Raw genomic sequence first — 17,831 nt, forward strand, 5'->3', positions numbered from 1 at the left:
CGCAACCGATTTTTTTAATATTAATTTTTTTTCATTTAAAAAATTATTATATATATTTTTTTTTTCAGGTTAGTATACAACCCGTGTATATGGACGGGAAAAGCATACATACATGTTGCGCCTATCTGACAGGCTCAACTAGTTGAGCATATCTGACAGGCACGACTAGTTGTGCCTTCTTGGTAGGCGCAACTGGGGGGCCCACATGCTTAATTTTTTTCTCTATATATTCTCCCGAAAATCAGATGAAGTACATACAGAAAATTTAGCAGCAAAATAGAAGTAAGAAGAGAAGGAGAAGAAGGAAAGAAAGGAAAGCAAGAAGAATGATAAGATATTTTAATTTATTTATTTTTAAATAGAATGTAGAATTTTGTTAGAAATTTTATTATTTAAAAGTTTGTTAGATTAATAATTTTGTTAGCTTCTCAATGAAAAATTTTGCATTAAAAATTTTATGTAACTTTTTTGTTATTCGAAACTATTTTGAGAATTTTGAAATTTTTTAACAGATCTAGTATTGAATATGGAGAATCAGTTTTTCGTATGCATTTATTTTGATGAAGAAATTTTGACAACAAGCGTAGGATGTATATTTGAATGTCGCAAACAAGTAGCAATGAGATTTAATAGAAATATCTCTTTTGATAATATGAAGGAAAAAATTGGTGAAAAAATTTATAAACGTTGTGGGAGAAGGATCTCGAAACTTTTCTACAAGTTTCCAATTTCGACGGATCCCATAAAATTCACCGAAATGGAACTTGTAGACAATGAAGACGTGGAGACAATGGTCGCTCTTTATTGTGGGACTTGGAGCAACCAAAATGCACCGATTCAGTTATTTGCTGAGTTAGCTGGTGTGGAGGAAACTGAAGATCCCACTCTATTAGTGAAGAAGATGGAGCTCAAGAACCGTGTATGGTGGTTCTGGTATCATACGTTGGTAGTCAATCAACTATACATGGGATCGACATTAATCTTAATGCTGCACCCGAGACTGCTGTGGTTGGTGATGATGTATACCATAGTAGTGATCCTTCTGATCATGAAGTCGATAGTGAAAATGATCCCGACGTAGATGAGGTCTTAGATGATATTGACGATGAAGGCGTGAATGAGGAAGTAAATGTTAATGCATCTTCAGTCGGGAACCAGATTCATCGTATTGTGATACATAATAATATTGGGGCACACATGTCTCGGATAGACCCCGATGCGGTGCATGTAGCTGAGTTCCCAGAGTACCCTAAAATACAATCTGCTCATCGGATGGGCGTATATTCTAATCCTGAGGAGTTGTTCGTGGGCCAGAGATTCGAAAATAAGGAAGAGTGTGTATTTGCCATTAAATGGTATAGTATGAATACATCAGTAGACTATAAAGTCGTCGTGTCTAAACCGAAATTATATATTGGAGAGTGTTGGAAGTCAGCGGAGGCTGCAATTGGCGGATACGAGCTGTATTTATCCAAAAGTAGCAGATGTGGGATATACGAAAATTTATTGGGCCTCACACATGCACTTCATCACATATGACAGAAGATCATCGAAAACTTGATTCCAAAACTATCTGTACGTGCATCATGCCAATGGTTGAAGACATGCCGACCATTAAAGTTTCAATACTGATTGCCGAAATACAGGCACAATTCCAGTATCGAGTGTCATACCGGAAGGCATGAATAGCTAAACAGATGGCAATGGAGCAATTGTACGGAGATTTCGATGCATCATATAATGAGTTGTAGGGATAGATTGCCGCTATGAGGGAGTACGTACCAGGGACTGCCATTGAGTTGCAAACACGACCTTATTACAGCTCGAATAAGCAACTACAATCGAAAAAAGAATTTTTCAACGGATGTTCTGGACGTTTGATCCATGTGTACGTGCATTTCCCCACTGCAAGCCGTTTGTGCAAGTAGATGGGACATGACTATACGGTAAATATACATAGATCTTACTTCTAGCAATTACTCAGGACGGGAACAATAACCTGCTCCCGATTGCATTTACCATCATAGATAAAGAGAATATAGAGTCGTGGGAATTCTTCCTTACAAACCTGCGGAGGAGTTGAGTACATGGGTGGATACGGGCCGGAAGGAGCAGAGTACTGAGATAAATATTAGCTGGATGACTGGAGTACTGAGGTGGTAGTGGGCTGAAGATATCAAACTCTGAATGATATCCATGGCCTGAGGAGCCCAAGAAATAGTCATCGCCCCCTAAATCTGGATGATAAGAACTACCTCCAGAGTGTAGTTCCAGCTCTGGCTCCGGCTCTGGTGCATGATGCGGATTTGGAAGATGTTGCCCAATTCGTGTCGTATGTGGGGGGACTACCATCGACCGCCCACCAAACAAAAATGGTTTCCCTATCTCACGATACCACTATAGGTACTGTAACGGGGGCTGGAGATCCAAGCCACGATCTATCTAAGGTACCCTCCTAAACCGGTTGTTCCACATCGTAACATATTCTTCATGCTCATCTCCCCAATCAAGCCCATGCCTCCCCCTTCTGGTCATCCCATGGATATCCCCAAATTGTACTGGCGGACTCGGGATATATTAAATGCAACAGAACTGCCGAAGTACTCGATCGCCATGATACCACTCCACTATCTGAAAATTGATAATGGGTGCGCTAATACACCATAAGTTTGAGTAGACGCGGGCAGACGATGGAATGACCGTCATAATTTCTAGAACAGAATACGGAATCCAAATGAACTGCACAGTTAATCACATTTTTTATATTAACATAGGTCAAGTGAAATAAAATAATAAAATAAAATTGATATTGAAAAAACTTACCCCATCTCCAGAATGATTCTCGATCATCAGACGGTATATCAGAACCGTGTATGACTTTTCAATACCCGGATTTGTGCTCCATCTAAGAAAAAAATTGTTAGAACAACATAATCCGAAAAAAAAAGTCAACTAATTGTTATAACGCATAAAAATTCATCACCTATTAACAAGTGGAAATATATATAATTGGTGACTAATTGATGCCAAGAATGGCATCCGGTAAAGTGCCCACGACTGCAGCAATATGAGGCATCCGCCTATGTCCATCGCAGAAGGATCTGTCGTCCGACAAAGTTCTCGATACAACATGGCTAACACTGCGGACCCCCAACTGTATGAACGGGTGTTATGCAAATTAGATAATAAGGGTAAGTATATCAAGTGAGCAGTACTGCCGTTTGATTCCGTCATAAGTACACCTCCTATAAGGTGCATAATGTAAGCTCGAACGGCCCGCATCACCTCTCGTTCATTGGCAGTACTCGGCAAATACTTAAAATTGGCCTTAAGCCATGAAAACCTCAAACTGGCAAATTTCCCCTCACTTGGTGAGTGTCCAAGTAATTCATAACAAAGGGTTGTCGACCTGGAGATCGAACTTACGCCCGTGACTGCATTCCGGTCGATGGGGAGCCCGAGCTGTATTGCAACGTCTTCTAGAGTGATGGTGCACTCTCCGCACGGCAAATGAAATGTGTGGGTCTCCGGACGCCATCGCTCGACTAAAGCAGAAATCAAGTCATATCGCAGATCAAAAGTCCGGATCAATGCTGCTGATCCGAACCCGGCTAACTTCAAGAACTGTATTAGGCGTTATCTGGCTGAAACCCTATACTATTAACACAGCCTCTCAATACGCGGTACGTCTCCTGACATTATTATATTAGTGAAATAGTTAATACAATATAATTTAATTCAACAAATAACATGACTATGAAATAAAAATTTTATTACCATCTCCTTAATGGTACTTGATATGTGATTTGTATTATCAATCAAAGAACACATTTGTTACAAATCTGCAATTAAAAAAATTGAATTCATTTTTCTTATTTCAAAAGATAAAATAAATTATTTCAAATTTTAGAAACAAACACGATAAATATCTCATAATTTCTCATTTTTACCTACAAATTTTTTATGTTAGATAACAATAATAATATAATTAAAAACATATAAACTATCTAAATATAAAAAACATACAATTAAAAAAAAAGAAATAGAAGCATACCTAATTAGAAGAACTTCCAAATAACCTATAAAATTATATAACAACAAATTTAATCAACAATTAATAAATCAATAAAATTATCAAATAAATATATAATAATATAAAATTACATTATATAAAATTACATTAAAAATCACAAACACTAAACTATAAACACTAACAATTTATAATCATATACTAACACAAAATAACTATAAAATTATTTTTAAATACATTACTAAAAAAATCACAATACACTAATACACACTAAACCATTAAACACTAACAATATATAACCTAATCTTAAATTACTAATAAAATAGCTATAAAAATATTTTTTAAAATATATTACTAAAAAAATCACAATACACTGAACCACTAAACACTAACAATTTATATAACTTAATCTTAAATTACTAATAAAATAGCTATAAAAATATTTTTTTAAATATATTACTAAAAAATTACAATACACTAATACACTAAACCACTAAACACTAACAATTTATATAACCTAATCTTAAATTACTAATAAAATAGCTATAAAATTATTTTTTAAAATATATTACTAAAAAATCACAATACAAGAATGCACTAAACTACTAAACACTAACAATTTATATAACCTAATCAACTATAAAATTATTTTTTTAAATATATTATTACTAAAAATCACAATATACTAATACACTAAACACTAGCAATTTGTAACCTAATCCCATAAATTATTAACAAAATAAATAACTATAACAAAATTCAAAAACTAATAATTTATAACCTAATCATAAACTACTAACAAAATAATTATACAATTTTTAAAAAAATTTACATTGCTAAAACTCACAAAACACCATAATTTTATAATAAATTACTAAAATAATACATTACCCTTTTTTTTCTTCTTCTTCTTCTCCTTCTCCTTTCTCTCCTTTCTTTCTCACAATCGGTGGTTGCTTCAATATAGGGGGACCATGCTTATAAGGTCCCCCATAAAGTTTTTTTTTCCCATGAGTGATATGACTCATGCATGGAGAAAAATGGGCAAGATCTTGAGGCAAAGAAAAGCAACAAGCAAGAAGAAGAGAGGTGGAGCGGCAATAGCAGCAGTAGGTGGGGGTGTCGCGCCTACCTGTCAGGCACGACTAGTCGTGCCTACCTGACAGGCTCAACCCGTTTCGGGTATTTTTTACCCGTATAAAACTCATTTTTTTACATATATATTAATATAAATATTAAAAAACATAATAATAATTTTTTAAACGAAAAAAAATTTAATATTAAAAAAATCAGTTGCGTCTGTCAGGTAGGCACGACCTAAAAAAATATACTATTTTCGTAATTAATCTGGCTGACAACTCATTTTCGTGTATAAATTTTTTTTTTATAATATTGAGGTAAAAAACCCTATGATTTTCATTAAATTCGGGCATTCAAATGCTATATTACATGAATATCAATGCTATGCCTTAGGAACATTTATGCATCTTAATATATATATATGATTTCCATTAAATCGAAAACTTGTTCATAATTTAAGAGGATTAACTAAAAATATTAACTTTGAGAAGTAGACATGGGTAAAAAAAAAATAGTCTCGTTTAACATAGAGGTTACATTAATGCTTCAATACTCAAAGTATGAACTTGACCCGTTTTTAAGTTCGTAGTGTTTTGTTTTATTTTATTTTATAAATTATATAATTTATATAAATGAAAACAAAAGTAAATATACAATATTATAATGCAAATATTAAAAATGTATTAAGTTGTTTACTTTTATAAATTTAAAAGAATAAACATATAATAATAGTATATTAAATAAAAATAATTTTATTTTTAAAAAATATGGGTAAACTTAAATAAATATAAATTAACCGGTTTTAATTATGATTTAGAACCCATATACGTATTATTTAATTAAGTTTCTAAATTAATTGCGATAGTTATGGTGATTTAAGATGTCTCATCACCATGTTAGAAAAAGGAACAAGAAACTAAACTTATAACCAAAGCATAATAATCACATCATATGCGACACAAATTAAAGTGTCTTGTCTTGATTAAATCTCTAAACCCATTTTTTTAAAGTTAGCTAAACCATTATTTTATCAATTTTGTACTAAAATGGGATATTATCAATTTTAGTCCCTTTCATTTGTCAATATCTAATTTAAGCCATTTTTTTAAACATAATTTATACTTTTGACTCCTTCAATACCGAATTCGTAACAATGTGTTAGCCAAATGTTAATGTTTCTAAATTTATAATGCTCCATCTTCCAAGTAGATAGGAGTAAAAAATATTTAAATTTTATTGAAATAAAAAAAGGGGTAAATAAAAAGCAATGATTAATTTTAGGGAGAAGATTAATTAAAGGATTAGTTGTAACTTAAGCCTAATTTAGAAGAATGTGTGCAGTCTTTAGCAATGACATTGCTTAATGTAAAATTGCCTTTTGATAATGACATTATTTATTATTATTGTTATAGTTGTGTGACCCGAATCCCGTTACTTGTTAAAGAAATAAAATCCGTATAGAACTACACTTATTCTATTTGACATTGATTAGAATAGGATTTTCAACTTTTAAATAGATTTTATCAAAACTCCTGTTGTATTATTCGTTTTTCAATATTAATGAATTTCTCCTTATCTGATCCTGGTTTTTCCCGAAAAGATTTTCCACAAAAAATATGTATATCCTTATTTTCTTTTCTTATTGCTTTATAATCATACTATCGTCATTATCGATGTTTATAATAATAATTGTGTACATATATTAAAAATTATTATATTTAATTCAAAATAAAAAAATGGTTAAACTACAAAAATAGAATTTAGAAATTGATAGAAAATAAAATATTAAAACATATTTTCATTGTTTTTAATTAAACAAATATGTATAGTCTTTTTTAAAAATCTGTAATTTGTAATTTAAAATTAATAAAATATATAAATATTTTAATAAATACATTATTGTTTATTTAGATTTAGATTTTATTTTTAATTTCATTTTCACTTAACTTACGACACTAACATTAATTAATATTTTATGATAATTTAGATTAGATGTCGTATTAATACAAGAAAAAAGATTAGAAACAAATGGTGACGATCTTTTTACCTAATTTTGTCCGATTACAAAACTTTCACCATTAGCGAATAAATAAATGGACTCACTTTTGAAATATGTTTTTTTTAATCTCTTCGTATTTAGGTTCGTGATTATTCTTTTTAATAATATTTTTTCGAGATTTAAATCAGCATTTTATCTTTGATAGTGAAACGTGCTTTATTATTGCACAAACACTTGTTGGTCACTTTAAAAATATGATTATCAAAGAAACATATATGTTTTAGAGAATATTACTAAGGATGACAAAACTTGAACCGCCCATGGATTTCAATCTAATCCACTCCAAATGTAGCAGATATTTTCTTTTAATAAGTGAATGCGAGGCAAGGCAAGGTGAATTTTTTTCTTTTGGATAATGGATATAGAGCGGGTATAATAGTTGTTTGCCTCATCCCGACCCGACCTGCTTCATTATATAAAATTATCATTTTATCATTATATGTATAAATTATTAAAAGGGTAAAATGTAATAATATAATATAAAAAATCATATATTTTATGTCTAAATATATTTTAATAATTATATTTAAATGTTTACTTTACTTTAAAAATGAAAACATTAAAGATATATAGAAAAAATAAATTGAAAAGTAGTGAAACAAGGTGTGGTAGGATTTAACCATATTTGGCCGACCTCATTTCATTTTGATCCCTAAATATTGTAATAATTGAAAATTTAAAAAAAAGTGACAATTTTAATTTTCCTTCAAATTTAAAGATCATGATTTTTGATTGAGTTAACTCAATTAATATTGGCATTATTGTTAGGGTAGAAGGACATGAATTTGAGTGCGTTGAAATGCAATAATTCTCCTATTTAAGAGTTGGGAAAGAGATAACTGTAGTTCTGAAAACAATACTCATTTTCTTACTTTATTATCTAAACTTTATTTTATCCTACTTTAATACTCGAACTATCATTTTTGTCTCATTTTACCCAAAAATTTCAACTTCCAATAAGAATGCATCACATTTCACAAATTTACTGACATTTTTTTGTTTATTCTCAAGGTAAATTGAAATAAAAAAAATAGTTATAAGACACAAAAATATAATTAAAAAATCAAATAAAAAATTAAGCATGTGTGAAATCTTAGCTAAAAGTTTGATTTGATGAAATAGAAAGGACAACAATTGCACTTGTGTGAGAAGCTTCATCAAATTTTGTCTTAATCATGAATCCAAATTGAAAGGTAACAAAGGTACAATGTTGCATCTATTTCACCACAAATTGACACCACTCACTACTAAAGGAATTCTTTATTTACTAATAATAATAATAATAATAATAATAATAATAATAATAATGATGTTATATACACTATCAAAGTCAAATTTTTTTATAAATTATAATTTTATAATAATAAAACATAAATTTATCATTTTAATAGTTTATATCTTTATAATTTTAAATAATTAAATTAAATTTTATCATTTTAAAAGGATTAAATAAAAAATTTCTATTTTAAATAAGACCGACTAACGCCTAGTTAAGTCCCTAGTTATATAGACATAAAAATTAAATTATTAGAATAAAAAAATTAAATTATTGTAAAATAAGCTTAACTTAAAATAATTTTTTAAATTTTATTTAAATCTCATCATAAAAATATAAAAATATTGATATATAAATAATAAAAAATTAACATTAAATAATAAAATCAAATTTCAAGGCTGATTGAATGTACCTAACCATAGGAAAACATAAAAATTTCGAGCTGTTACCTAATCAAGCCGTTGGACTTGATCATGACTTCATTTTTTTTTTCTTTTCCAACCTCCAACGTTGTACCTACGTTACTATTTATAAAATTTATATTCTCTAAAGGCATTCGTTTGGTTTATTTTAGGTTATATATTTATATTTAATTTTTTATATAATTTAGTACCTTAATTTTTACAGTGTTATTAGTCAGTCTAAATACTTTATTCTAATTAAAATATTGACATAATTTTTTAATTATTAATACTGTTAAAATTCTTTATTGTATTAAAGTTTACTACTATGTAAGTATTTAATTTCAATATACTATGCTAAAAATTTAAAAAAATAACGTTAACAATTATATCTAAAATTAAATCCTTAAAAATAAAAATATAAAAATTAAATTTCAAATATATGAAAAATATAAGGAGTGGAACCATTATCATAAAAGTAATATATATATATATATATGTGTGTGTGTGTGTGTGTGTGTGTGTGTGTGTGTGTATGTATGGTTTGTGAGATTTCTTGGCCGATTTTGATTTCATGAATTATAAGGGACAACAGTCACACTTGACTAAGAAGCTTCTTCAAAATTGGTCCTAACTAAAATTCCAAATAAAAGGTAAATATTCAATGTTATGTCTATTTCACTAAAAGTTGACATAATTAGAAAACTAAATATATAAATATATATATGGAGAAGTTAAAAAAATATGGGTTATATAAAAGGGTTTAAATGAAAACTATATATATATATATATATATATTTGTTTTTGAACAAAGTTTACAATTTGAAATCATATAAAGAAATGAGCAAAAAGCTTCAATACATGGAAACAATTGCTCCATATCATTTGCTTCTTTTTGTTTTTACCTAGCAGCGGTGTTAGCTTCTGAGCTAGCTCTCACCCATCTTTATCTCCTGCCCATCAATCCTTTTTTCTTTCTTCTTCTCATTCACTCTATGCGTCTTCTCTTTTTTCAGTTTACAGATCTATTTTATGAGTATCTTTGTTGTCTTCACAAGTTGTAATGGACAGATAACGATGTCATCATTGTTAAAATATCATTGACAATTTTTTTTAGAAAGTGGGTAACTCTTCATTGACTTCTTACTCTGTTTCTGTTTTGAGAGTTTCAAAATAATAAATAATTTCATGAGTCGTTTGGACTCGTGTTATATTAAGTTTTATATGTTTTTTTATTTAATTTTCCATTATTTAATAAGTCTTCACTTTTAAAATTTTTTTGTCTACTTTTGTATTACACTTTTTAATCTTGCTTATGCATGTAGTCTTACTTTTGCAAGTAATTTGAGGGTTAGTTTTGTTGCCGTCCCTTCTAGTTTGGTGGATGTTTTATTCTTTTGTAGATTTATGCCCGTCGCTTTGGATATTCCGGGGTTGATTTCCTTAATTAAGTGCTTGTAGTCACTCCTAATATGTTGTGCTTGAATTGTGACAAAATTGATTGTCAACATGTTATAATGTTCTATTGATGCTAAAGCTGAAGCTTTTGTTATGTTGATAGAGCTTGTCCTTTAGCGCGTACAACGGGTGTTTGATATAATGTCTAGAACTACTCCTAACCCCTCTCTAACCCATAAATAGGAAGATAATATGTTTCAGTGCACTAAAACTCACATTATCCTACGATCGACAACAATACCAATCAAACTAAAATCCGATCAACAAAAATACAAATATTTAATATTTAAATTTTATATATTTTTAAAATGTTATTTTTCAAAGTTGAAATCTGCCATACAATAGATGCTCATGGTAAAGACAAGGCTTCAATTTTTTAATTCTCTTATTCAATTTGATCCAAACAAATTGATGACTAGCTTACCATTCAAAAAAACAAAATTTTAAATAATTATATTTGGCAGTTAAATTTAAAAATATTTTTATTATTAAATAATAATTCAGATCCAACTCTTCTAATATTATAAACTCCTTATTCTAAGTCTTTTTCTTTTTAAGTCTTTTTTATTTAAAAATAAGAGAAATAATATTTAGTAATAATTCAAATTTCTTTAAAAACATGTTCGAAGTGCCATTTATTTGAAGTTAACGAGTTGAAAAGGTTGAAGCCCTTTTAAGCGTGTGACTATGCAGCGGCGTAGCCGCTAAAATGGTAAATTTTCAATTTAAGTATTTTATAATTTATAAAATTTTAAGTTAATAATAATAAAATTATATTTTGATCTTTCAAAATAAAAATTTAATTTAAACCTTTAAAAATTATAAAATAATTATTAAAATGATAAAATTATATTTTTATTATCGTAAAAAGATATAATTTAATTCCGTCTCCTTAAAAAATTTTTCTAACTCCATTACGCTTATGTTCTCTTTGCAAATGGCTGTGCACCATGTACAACCTGAATTAATGAGACGTTCTGACTTTACGAACCTTATCTTCAAATTAGGGTCTCAATATAGTCGAGAGACAAAATATGGAGTCTCTAAATCATAAATCATAATCACATGGTATATTGCATAATCGTTATGATAAAAACAAACAAATCATGTGTTGTTTCTATTTCTGTGAGGAATCTCCGATGTTGGCAGATCCAATGATTAATTTATTTATATTAATATTTTCATTTTTTTATAGGCTCTAGTTAGTTTTCTTTACAAAAATAAACACGTGAATTAAAAAAACCCAAAGAGACGTTATATAAAAAAAAGGCCACAAAATTTAAGCCCAAAGAAAACAGGCCCAGCTAAAGTATAAGAAACCCAAGCCTAAATTATAGGGCTGTATTTTTCATTTAATCTTGGGTAATGACATATTTGGTCCCTGTACTTTTTCAAGTCTTTTAATGTGGTACAGTTTAAAATTATTAGGCTCTAAAAATAGATTTTGGCAAAAAAAAGTAGACTCGGCTAAAATATGGGCCGAGATAAAGTTTATTGACCCGACTCGTTTTTAAGTTTATAATATATTATTCATTTATTTTACATATTATGTAATTTGTATAAGAATATTCAAACATACTATATTGTAAATATTAAAAATGTTAATTTTTTAAATTTTAATAAAATAAAATAATATAATGATAGTTAAAGATATATCTAATCTAATATATATGTTATAGCAATATGAAGTTATATATTAAAAATAATTCAATGTGGCATAGAGATATATAGGCATTTGATATTCTAATAATTTATTATGTGTATTTATATTCCAAATTTGGAGACTTGATATTAAATAAATTTTAATTATTTATTAATATATATTTGTTAAAATTTAAGAAAATATGTTAATTTACTTAACCTTAAAGATTTGGATTCTCTGTTGGGGAACAATTGACAAGGAGTTGGATTTTCCTTAATACTAATGATGCCGTTCAAATGGAATTAGGAAATGCAGCTACTGGGCAAGTTATGTGCAATGAAAATAGAGACTGGTATTTTGGATACAACCGATACATAGGAAAATGCTCAGTTTTTTTATGCCGAATCGTGAAGCATCTTAGATGGCCTAAAACTCATCCAACGAAGAAGTCATGACAAGGTGATAATCCAATCGGACAATTTGGAGGTGTTATTAAAGCCATACATGGAAGTGCTTTGAAGATTTCAAATTCTGCTTTGATTAGAAAAATACACCGTATACTGTCTTAAGAAGGATAATGGATACAACACAACATTTCTAAGGAGCACAATCAAAGCTCAGATTATTTAGTCAAACTGGCATTTGCAAAAAAGGAAGATTTACAATTGATTGACATCCCTCTAAGAGAAGTACTTGAGTTTCTTAAAGTAGACAAAGAAAGGAGTATTCGTATTCCTTATTTTTTTATGTAATTTAATGTAGTTAAGTTTTAAATTCACCAAAAAAAGATTTGATTAAAATTCTTACCTTAAATAATTTATTTTAGTATACGTTATAATAAATAAATTAGGATTGAGTAAGAAAAAAGAAAAATTGAAAATCAAATTTCATTAATTTTAATTTATTTATATAAAATAAAATATTTTATATTTAAAAGAGTAAAAATAAATTAGAAATGTTTAAAATAATATTCAAAAGTTATAACAAAATTGAGAAAAATAATATTACACATAAATGGGTTTATAATTTTAACGCATTTTAATAATTTTCTTTTGTCTTTATATAATTATATATTCAAGATGGAATCCGGATAAGGGACAAAATTGTCCAATTGGAGGACAGAATTTTTTATAATCATAAACAAAGAAATGGAATCCCAGAATCTAAACATTTCCATTCCCAAAAATACCCCTAAAATACCGAAATAAAAAATAAATAAATATATCTTTGAGAAGTCAAACGTCAAAAGTCAATCATCTCAACTCCCCAAATCTACATCCAACGGCCCATATTCAATTGCACAAAATTAAAAAACCCTAAAAAAATCGAAATCAAATTAAAAAATTAAAATTTTTAAAAAAAATCTGCAAAACCTCAAAAACAGCAAAAACCAATGGAACTGAATGAAACCCAACAACACTACTTCACCAGCAACAACTCCAACACTGTCACCGCCACTCCCTCACCGGCCAATGGGCTTTTGCTACCTAATGACGGGGGAGGGTCCCATCATATGGTGTACCCACACTCTGTGCCTTCGGCGGTGATGTCGGCTATGGAACCGGCGAGAAGGAAGAGAGGGAGGCCTAGGAAGTATGGGACTCCGGAACAGGCTATGGCAGCTAAGAAAACGGCGTCGTTGAGCTCCAAGGTACGGAGAGAACAGCAACAGCAGCAACAATTGGGTCTTGGTGGTGGTGGTGGTGGGTCTTCTAAGAAGCCTCAGTTGGTTGCATTAGGTGGGTTTTTTTTTAATTAAAAAAGTTCGTTACTTTTGGGTTCCTTTTTTTGTGAATTTGATAGGTTTTGGGGGGGTTTTGTTGCAAATTTATTAGAAAGTGAGGGTTTTGGGTGCATTGTTGTGGGAACCTTTTTAAATGAATTTGAGAGGCCTTTGTTGCAAATTAGTTGGAATTGAGAAAGTTTTGTGTGCATTGCTTGCGAAAATGTTGCCTTTGTTTGCTCTGGTTGGATATTTTTGGTAAAAAGAAAAGATTCTTTCTTGTATGGTACCTAATCATGAATTGGATTGTTTTTTGGGGGTCTTGTTGTAAATTTCTTAAAATTGGGGGTGTTTTGGGGTGCATTGAGTATGAACCATTGCATTTGTTTGCTCTATGTGCTTCTTTTATTTACTTAATTCTTTTTTAAATAGTCTCCTACCTTTGGCATCTTTTTGTGAATTTGAAGATGTTTGAGGAGCTTGTAAGGTTTTAGATGCTTTCTATTTTGTAATTTAATGGAATTTTTAGTTTATGATTTACTTTCTGGTCTTCAATCAATGTTTGGTATTGTGCATATATTTCAGTTTACCAATTTATTTTGTTCCTGCTTCTGTTGTCAAATTTGGAATCTATTAACCCTTTTTTTCTTTTTCTTTTTTAAATAAATTTCAAAGCCTTTGGTTTCAGAGCTTAAGTTGTAAAATTCTTGAATTTTTCATGGTTTTGTTGCATCATGTGCTAACCGGTTCTTAAATCTTTAAATTAGTACGTCATAGTTGGTTCAGTGTCCTCAACTTGCATGGTTGCATTGGTTCATTTTCAGAGTGCATCTGTTTTAGTTTCTTAAACTAAAAGATCCGAGCCAAACACTTTTGAGCTGTGTGTTGTACATGTTGACTTGCTACTTAGTGGTAGCAGAAAGAAGAAAACTACAAATCATACACTCGAATTCTTCAAGTCATGATAATCATAGAGAATGTAATTTTCCTTTCCTTTTCTTTTTTTAGTATTGAACTTCTTTTATCTAATTGGTGAGCTTGTGTTAGGTAATTGTTTTGTCAAATTTGTAAATACATCAAACAATGGTGCTGGCAGCATGGTACAATGTTAAAATAAGGACATATAGATGCATATATTCGGTTTCATCTGCTTATTATTGGTTTCGTTCATGGGTTATGGATCAAGTCACCAGCAATTCGTAGGAAAGTCCGCTTTCCTATGTGGTGGTTCCTACAACATGAATAATCTGTGATTAATGTATGGAACTTGTCAAAGGGAGCTCTTAACCTTAGACTCATTAGGAAGAGTGAGTCATAAACCTCTATAAGTTGGAATCACTCCTGTTTTATTTTATTACTAAGAATTGTCCCGTTAAATAGAAGTTACATACGATTTTATTCTTGTAGAATAATACGCATATTACTAAAATAAATTTTTTTGTCTTCTTTTCATTTTGGTGCTTTTGACTTCTTGTCTTGCCCACAAAGGCAACCGTAACACCCTCTAATCGATGCAGGCAATGCAGGTCAAGGTTTTACTCCGCATGTTGTTAATGTAGTTGCTGGAGAGGTATGGCATTAATTACTTTCAGAAGCTTTTATTAATATTTCGGATACATTGTTGGCATTGGTTATAATCCATATCCGTAGGGAACAGATTTTGATGCATACCAGTTTCTTTATCAAATTTATAATCTGTTAAAATGTGTTTTCCATATAGTCGATTTCCTTAAAAAAAGGGCATAGTTCGATTTCCTTAAAAAAAGGGCATAGTTTGACTTTTTGTCACATCTTAAAGTTGGGTTTTTAGTCATGGTTTAGTTAAATAGGATGTCCTATTGATGTGATATTTACTGATATAATAAACGTGTAACTTTGTGTTTCCGATATAAAGTCCTTATCTTTTTCAATGTTATGATTCATTACGAACAATACGAGACCATGGTAGTCATTGTTGAAAGTTTAATGAGAGTGTTTGCGAGATTTCTGGTTAGTTTTCTCTCTTTTTTATTCTTGTGTTTGAAGTTGAGAGTGTATATAAGAGATGGAGCTAGAGAATTTAACATATTCCATATTTGTTCCATTTCCTCGGATCTTTTTACGGATGGTGGGAGGTTGGCGGATCGGACATTCTGTCATTCATCTTTATCGAAGCCTTGAAGAATGGCTTATCCATTTGTGTGCTCTTGGTTATTATAGGTCTTTGGTTGCTTGTATATTTCATTTACAACAGTCTCGATTATTTTAGTATTGTTTCTATACGTAAATCCAAGTCTTATTTCGCCTTCTTGATGTGATATATTGATTGAAATAGGATGTGGGCCAAAAATTAATGATGTTCATTCAACAAAGCAAGCGCGAAGTATGTATTCTGTCTGCATCTGGTACAATCTCGAATGTATCTCTCCGCCAACCAGCGACATCCGGCGGTAACATTGCATATGAGGTAATCACTACTTTTTTTCCACCCTATTATAATTATTTTTATATCAACAAGTTTGCTCCATGTTTGTACGATGCAATTGCCATCCCATACTCTTTAATGCTCTTATGCTTGCGTTGATATTAGTTTTTATTGGTTAAATCGGATTTTTACCGGTTCAGTTAACATTCGACATATTTGCCTGAAATATGTTGATTTGTATGTCAAAATATGATTTGTTTTCTTGATGATATGATATTAGGGTCGGTTTGAGATCGTTTCACTGTCAGGATCTTATGTTCGGAATGAAACCAGAGGGAGGACTGGTGGGCTCAGTGTATGTCTATCAAGTGGAGATGGCCAGATTATTGGTGGTGGGGTTGGTGGACCTCTAAAGGCCGCCGGGCCAGTTCAGGTATTAGTGGTTTTATTATTTGATTCGGGGATGGTCAGAAAAACTTGTAATGCTCAATTTCTTGCTTGTACAGGTTATTGTCGGTACGTTTACTATCGACAACAAGGACATTAGTGCCGGTGCAAAAGGTGTAGCCTCTGGCAGCAAGTTGCCATCTCCGGTTGGAGGGACTTCGATATCTAACATTGGATTTCGCGCCGCTTTCGAAACTTCAGGAAGAAACCCGATTGTGGGAAATGATGATCATCAAAGTTTCGGAGGAAGTCATTTCATGATGCAACCACGAGGCATGCATATGGCAGCTCAGTCCACAGATTGGAGAATTGCTCTAGATGACAGAACCGGGTTTGAATTAACAGGTTAAGAGTCTTGCATGCACACACATATATACATGCATGCTCACGCATTGATAAATGCTGAAAGTAAATATCTATTACAGGAAAAACAGGTCATGGAGCTCATCAATCTCCGGAAAATGGGGACTACGATCAGATCACTGGATAGACATTTGTTTCACGGTTGAAACACTGTTTTCCCCACTTTCTCTTTTTTTTTTACGAAGACCTACTTGATGTACAACTCCATGGCCCTTCCACCTTTCACAGAGTGTAACATGATATACATGTACAGGTCGGCTCGTTACTATTTCGTAGGCTCTATTTGGAGTACGGTGGGAAGGTCCAATTGTAAACTGACATCCAGTAACGTGCGAGTCGTCTCACCGTGCTACTGAATAGAGCATTACATGATATCAATTACAATGGTATTGGAAATCGGATTCTCTCACCGTGGTCGGAAATCGAGCCCTGTAATATGAAGCATGAAGTGAGGGGATAGTGCTTTGGAAATCCTAGTCCTTTTTTTTGTTGTTGAAATGTTTATGGTTGAAACCTTTGAGCTTGAATCTTCTGATTAAAATAGGAGAAAAAAGAAAAAAAAAAAACTTGTAATTATTGTTTGGATTTAGATTAATGTGTAATTATTGTATACTAATTTTCCTCCCTTTTAAATATATTAACTGAATTATAATGAAATTTAGTGTGGCATAATATTAAACTCTATTTAGTCAATTTATGTATCAATTTATCATATATTTTCCATAATTTTGTCCTTGTGATATAATTAATTATTTTTAATGTTATGAGTGTGATGTATGAATTTATAATTTAGAAATATTAATTTTCTATTATGCTTGACATTTAATTTTTATATTTTAATTCTTAATATAATTTAGTTACTATATTTTTATAATGTTAATTTCCATAGTCAACTTTTCGTTAATATACAATATGGTTATATATAATTTAATATACAATATGGTTATA

General features: G+C 30.4%; 1 protein-coding gene across 2 annotated transcripts; it reads left to right on the forward strand.

Annotated features, from left to right (window-relative positions):
• Positions 1-13,249: 13,249 nt before the first annotated feature.
• On the forward strand, positions 13,250-17,540 carry LOC108457701 (AT-hook motif nuclear-localized protein 14-like). Of its 2 annotated transcripts, XM_017756783.2 has the most exons (7): positions 13,250-13,685; positions 15,187-15,239; positions 15,984-16,115; positions 16,354-16,506; positions 16,580-16,865; positions 16,946-17,024; positions 17,137-17,540. In XM_017756783.2, the coding sequence occupies exons 1-6, from the start codon at positions 13,340-13,342 to the stop codon at positions 17,008-17,010; spliced, it is 1,035 nt and encodes a 344-aa protein (XP_017612272.1). In that variant the 5' UTR covers positions 13,250-13,339; the 3' UTR covers positions 17,011-17,024; positions 17,137-17,540. The 2 variants fall into 2 exon arrangements, with proteins under 2 accessions (XP_017612272.1, XP_017612271.1); XM_017756782.2 differs by having other exon boundaries at positions 16,946-17,540.
• Positions 17,541-17,831: the final 291 nt, after the last annotated feature.

This window comes from Gossypium arboreum, chromosome 11, assembly GCF_025698485.1.
Source record: "Gossypium arboreum isolate Shixiya-1 chromosome 11, ASM2569848v2, whole genome shotgun sequence".
Classification (NCBI taxonomy): Eukaryota; Viridiplantae; Streptophyta; class Magnoliopsida; order Malvales; family Malvaceae; genus Gossypium; species Gossypium arboreum.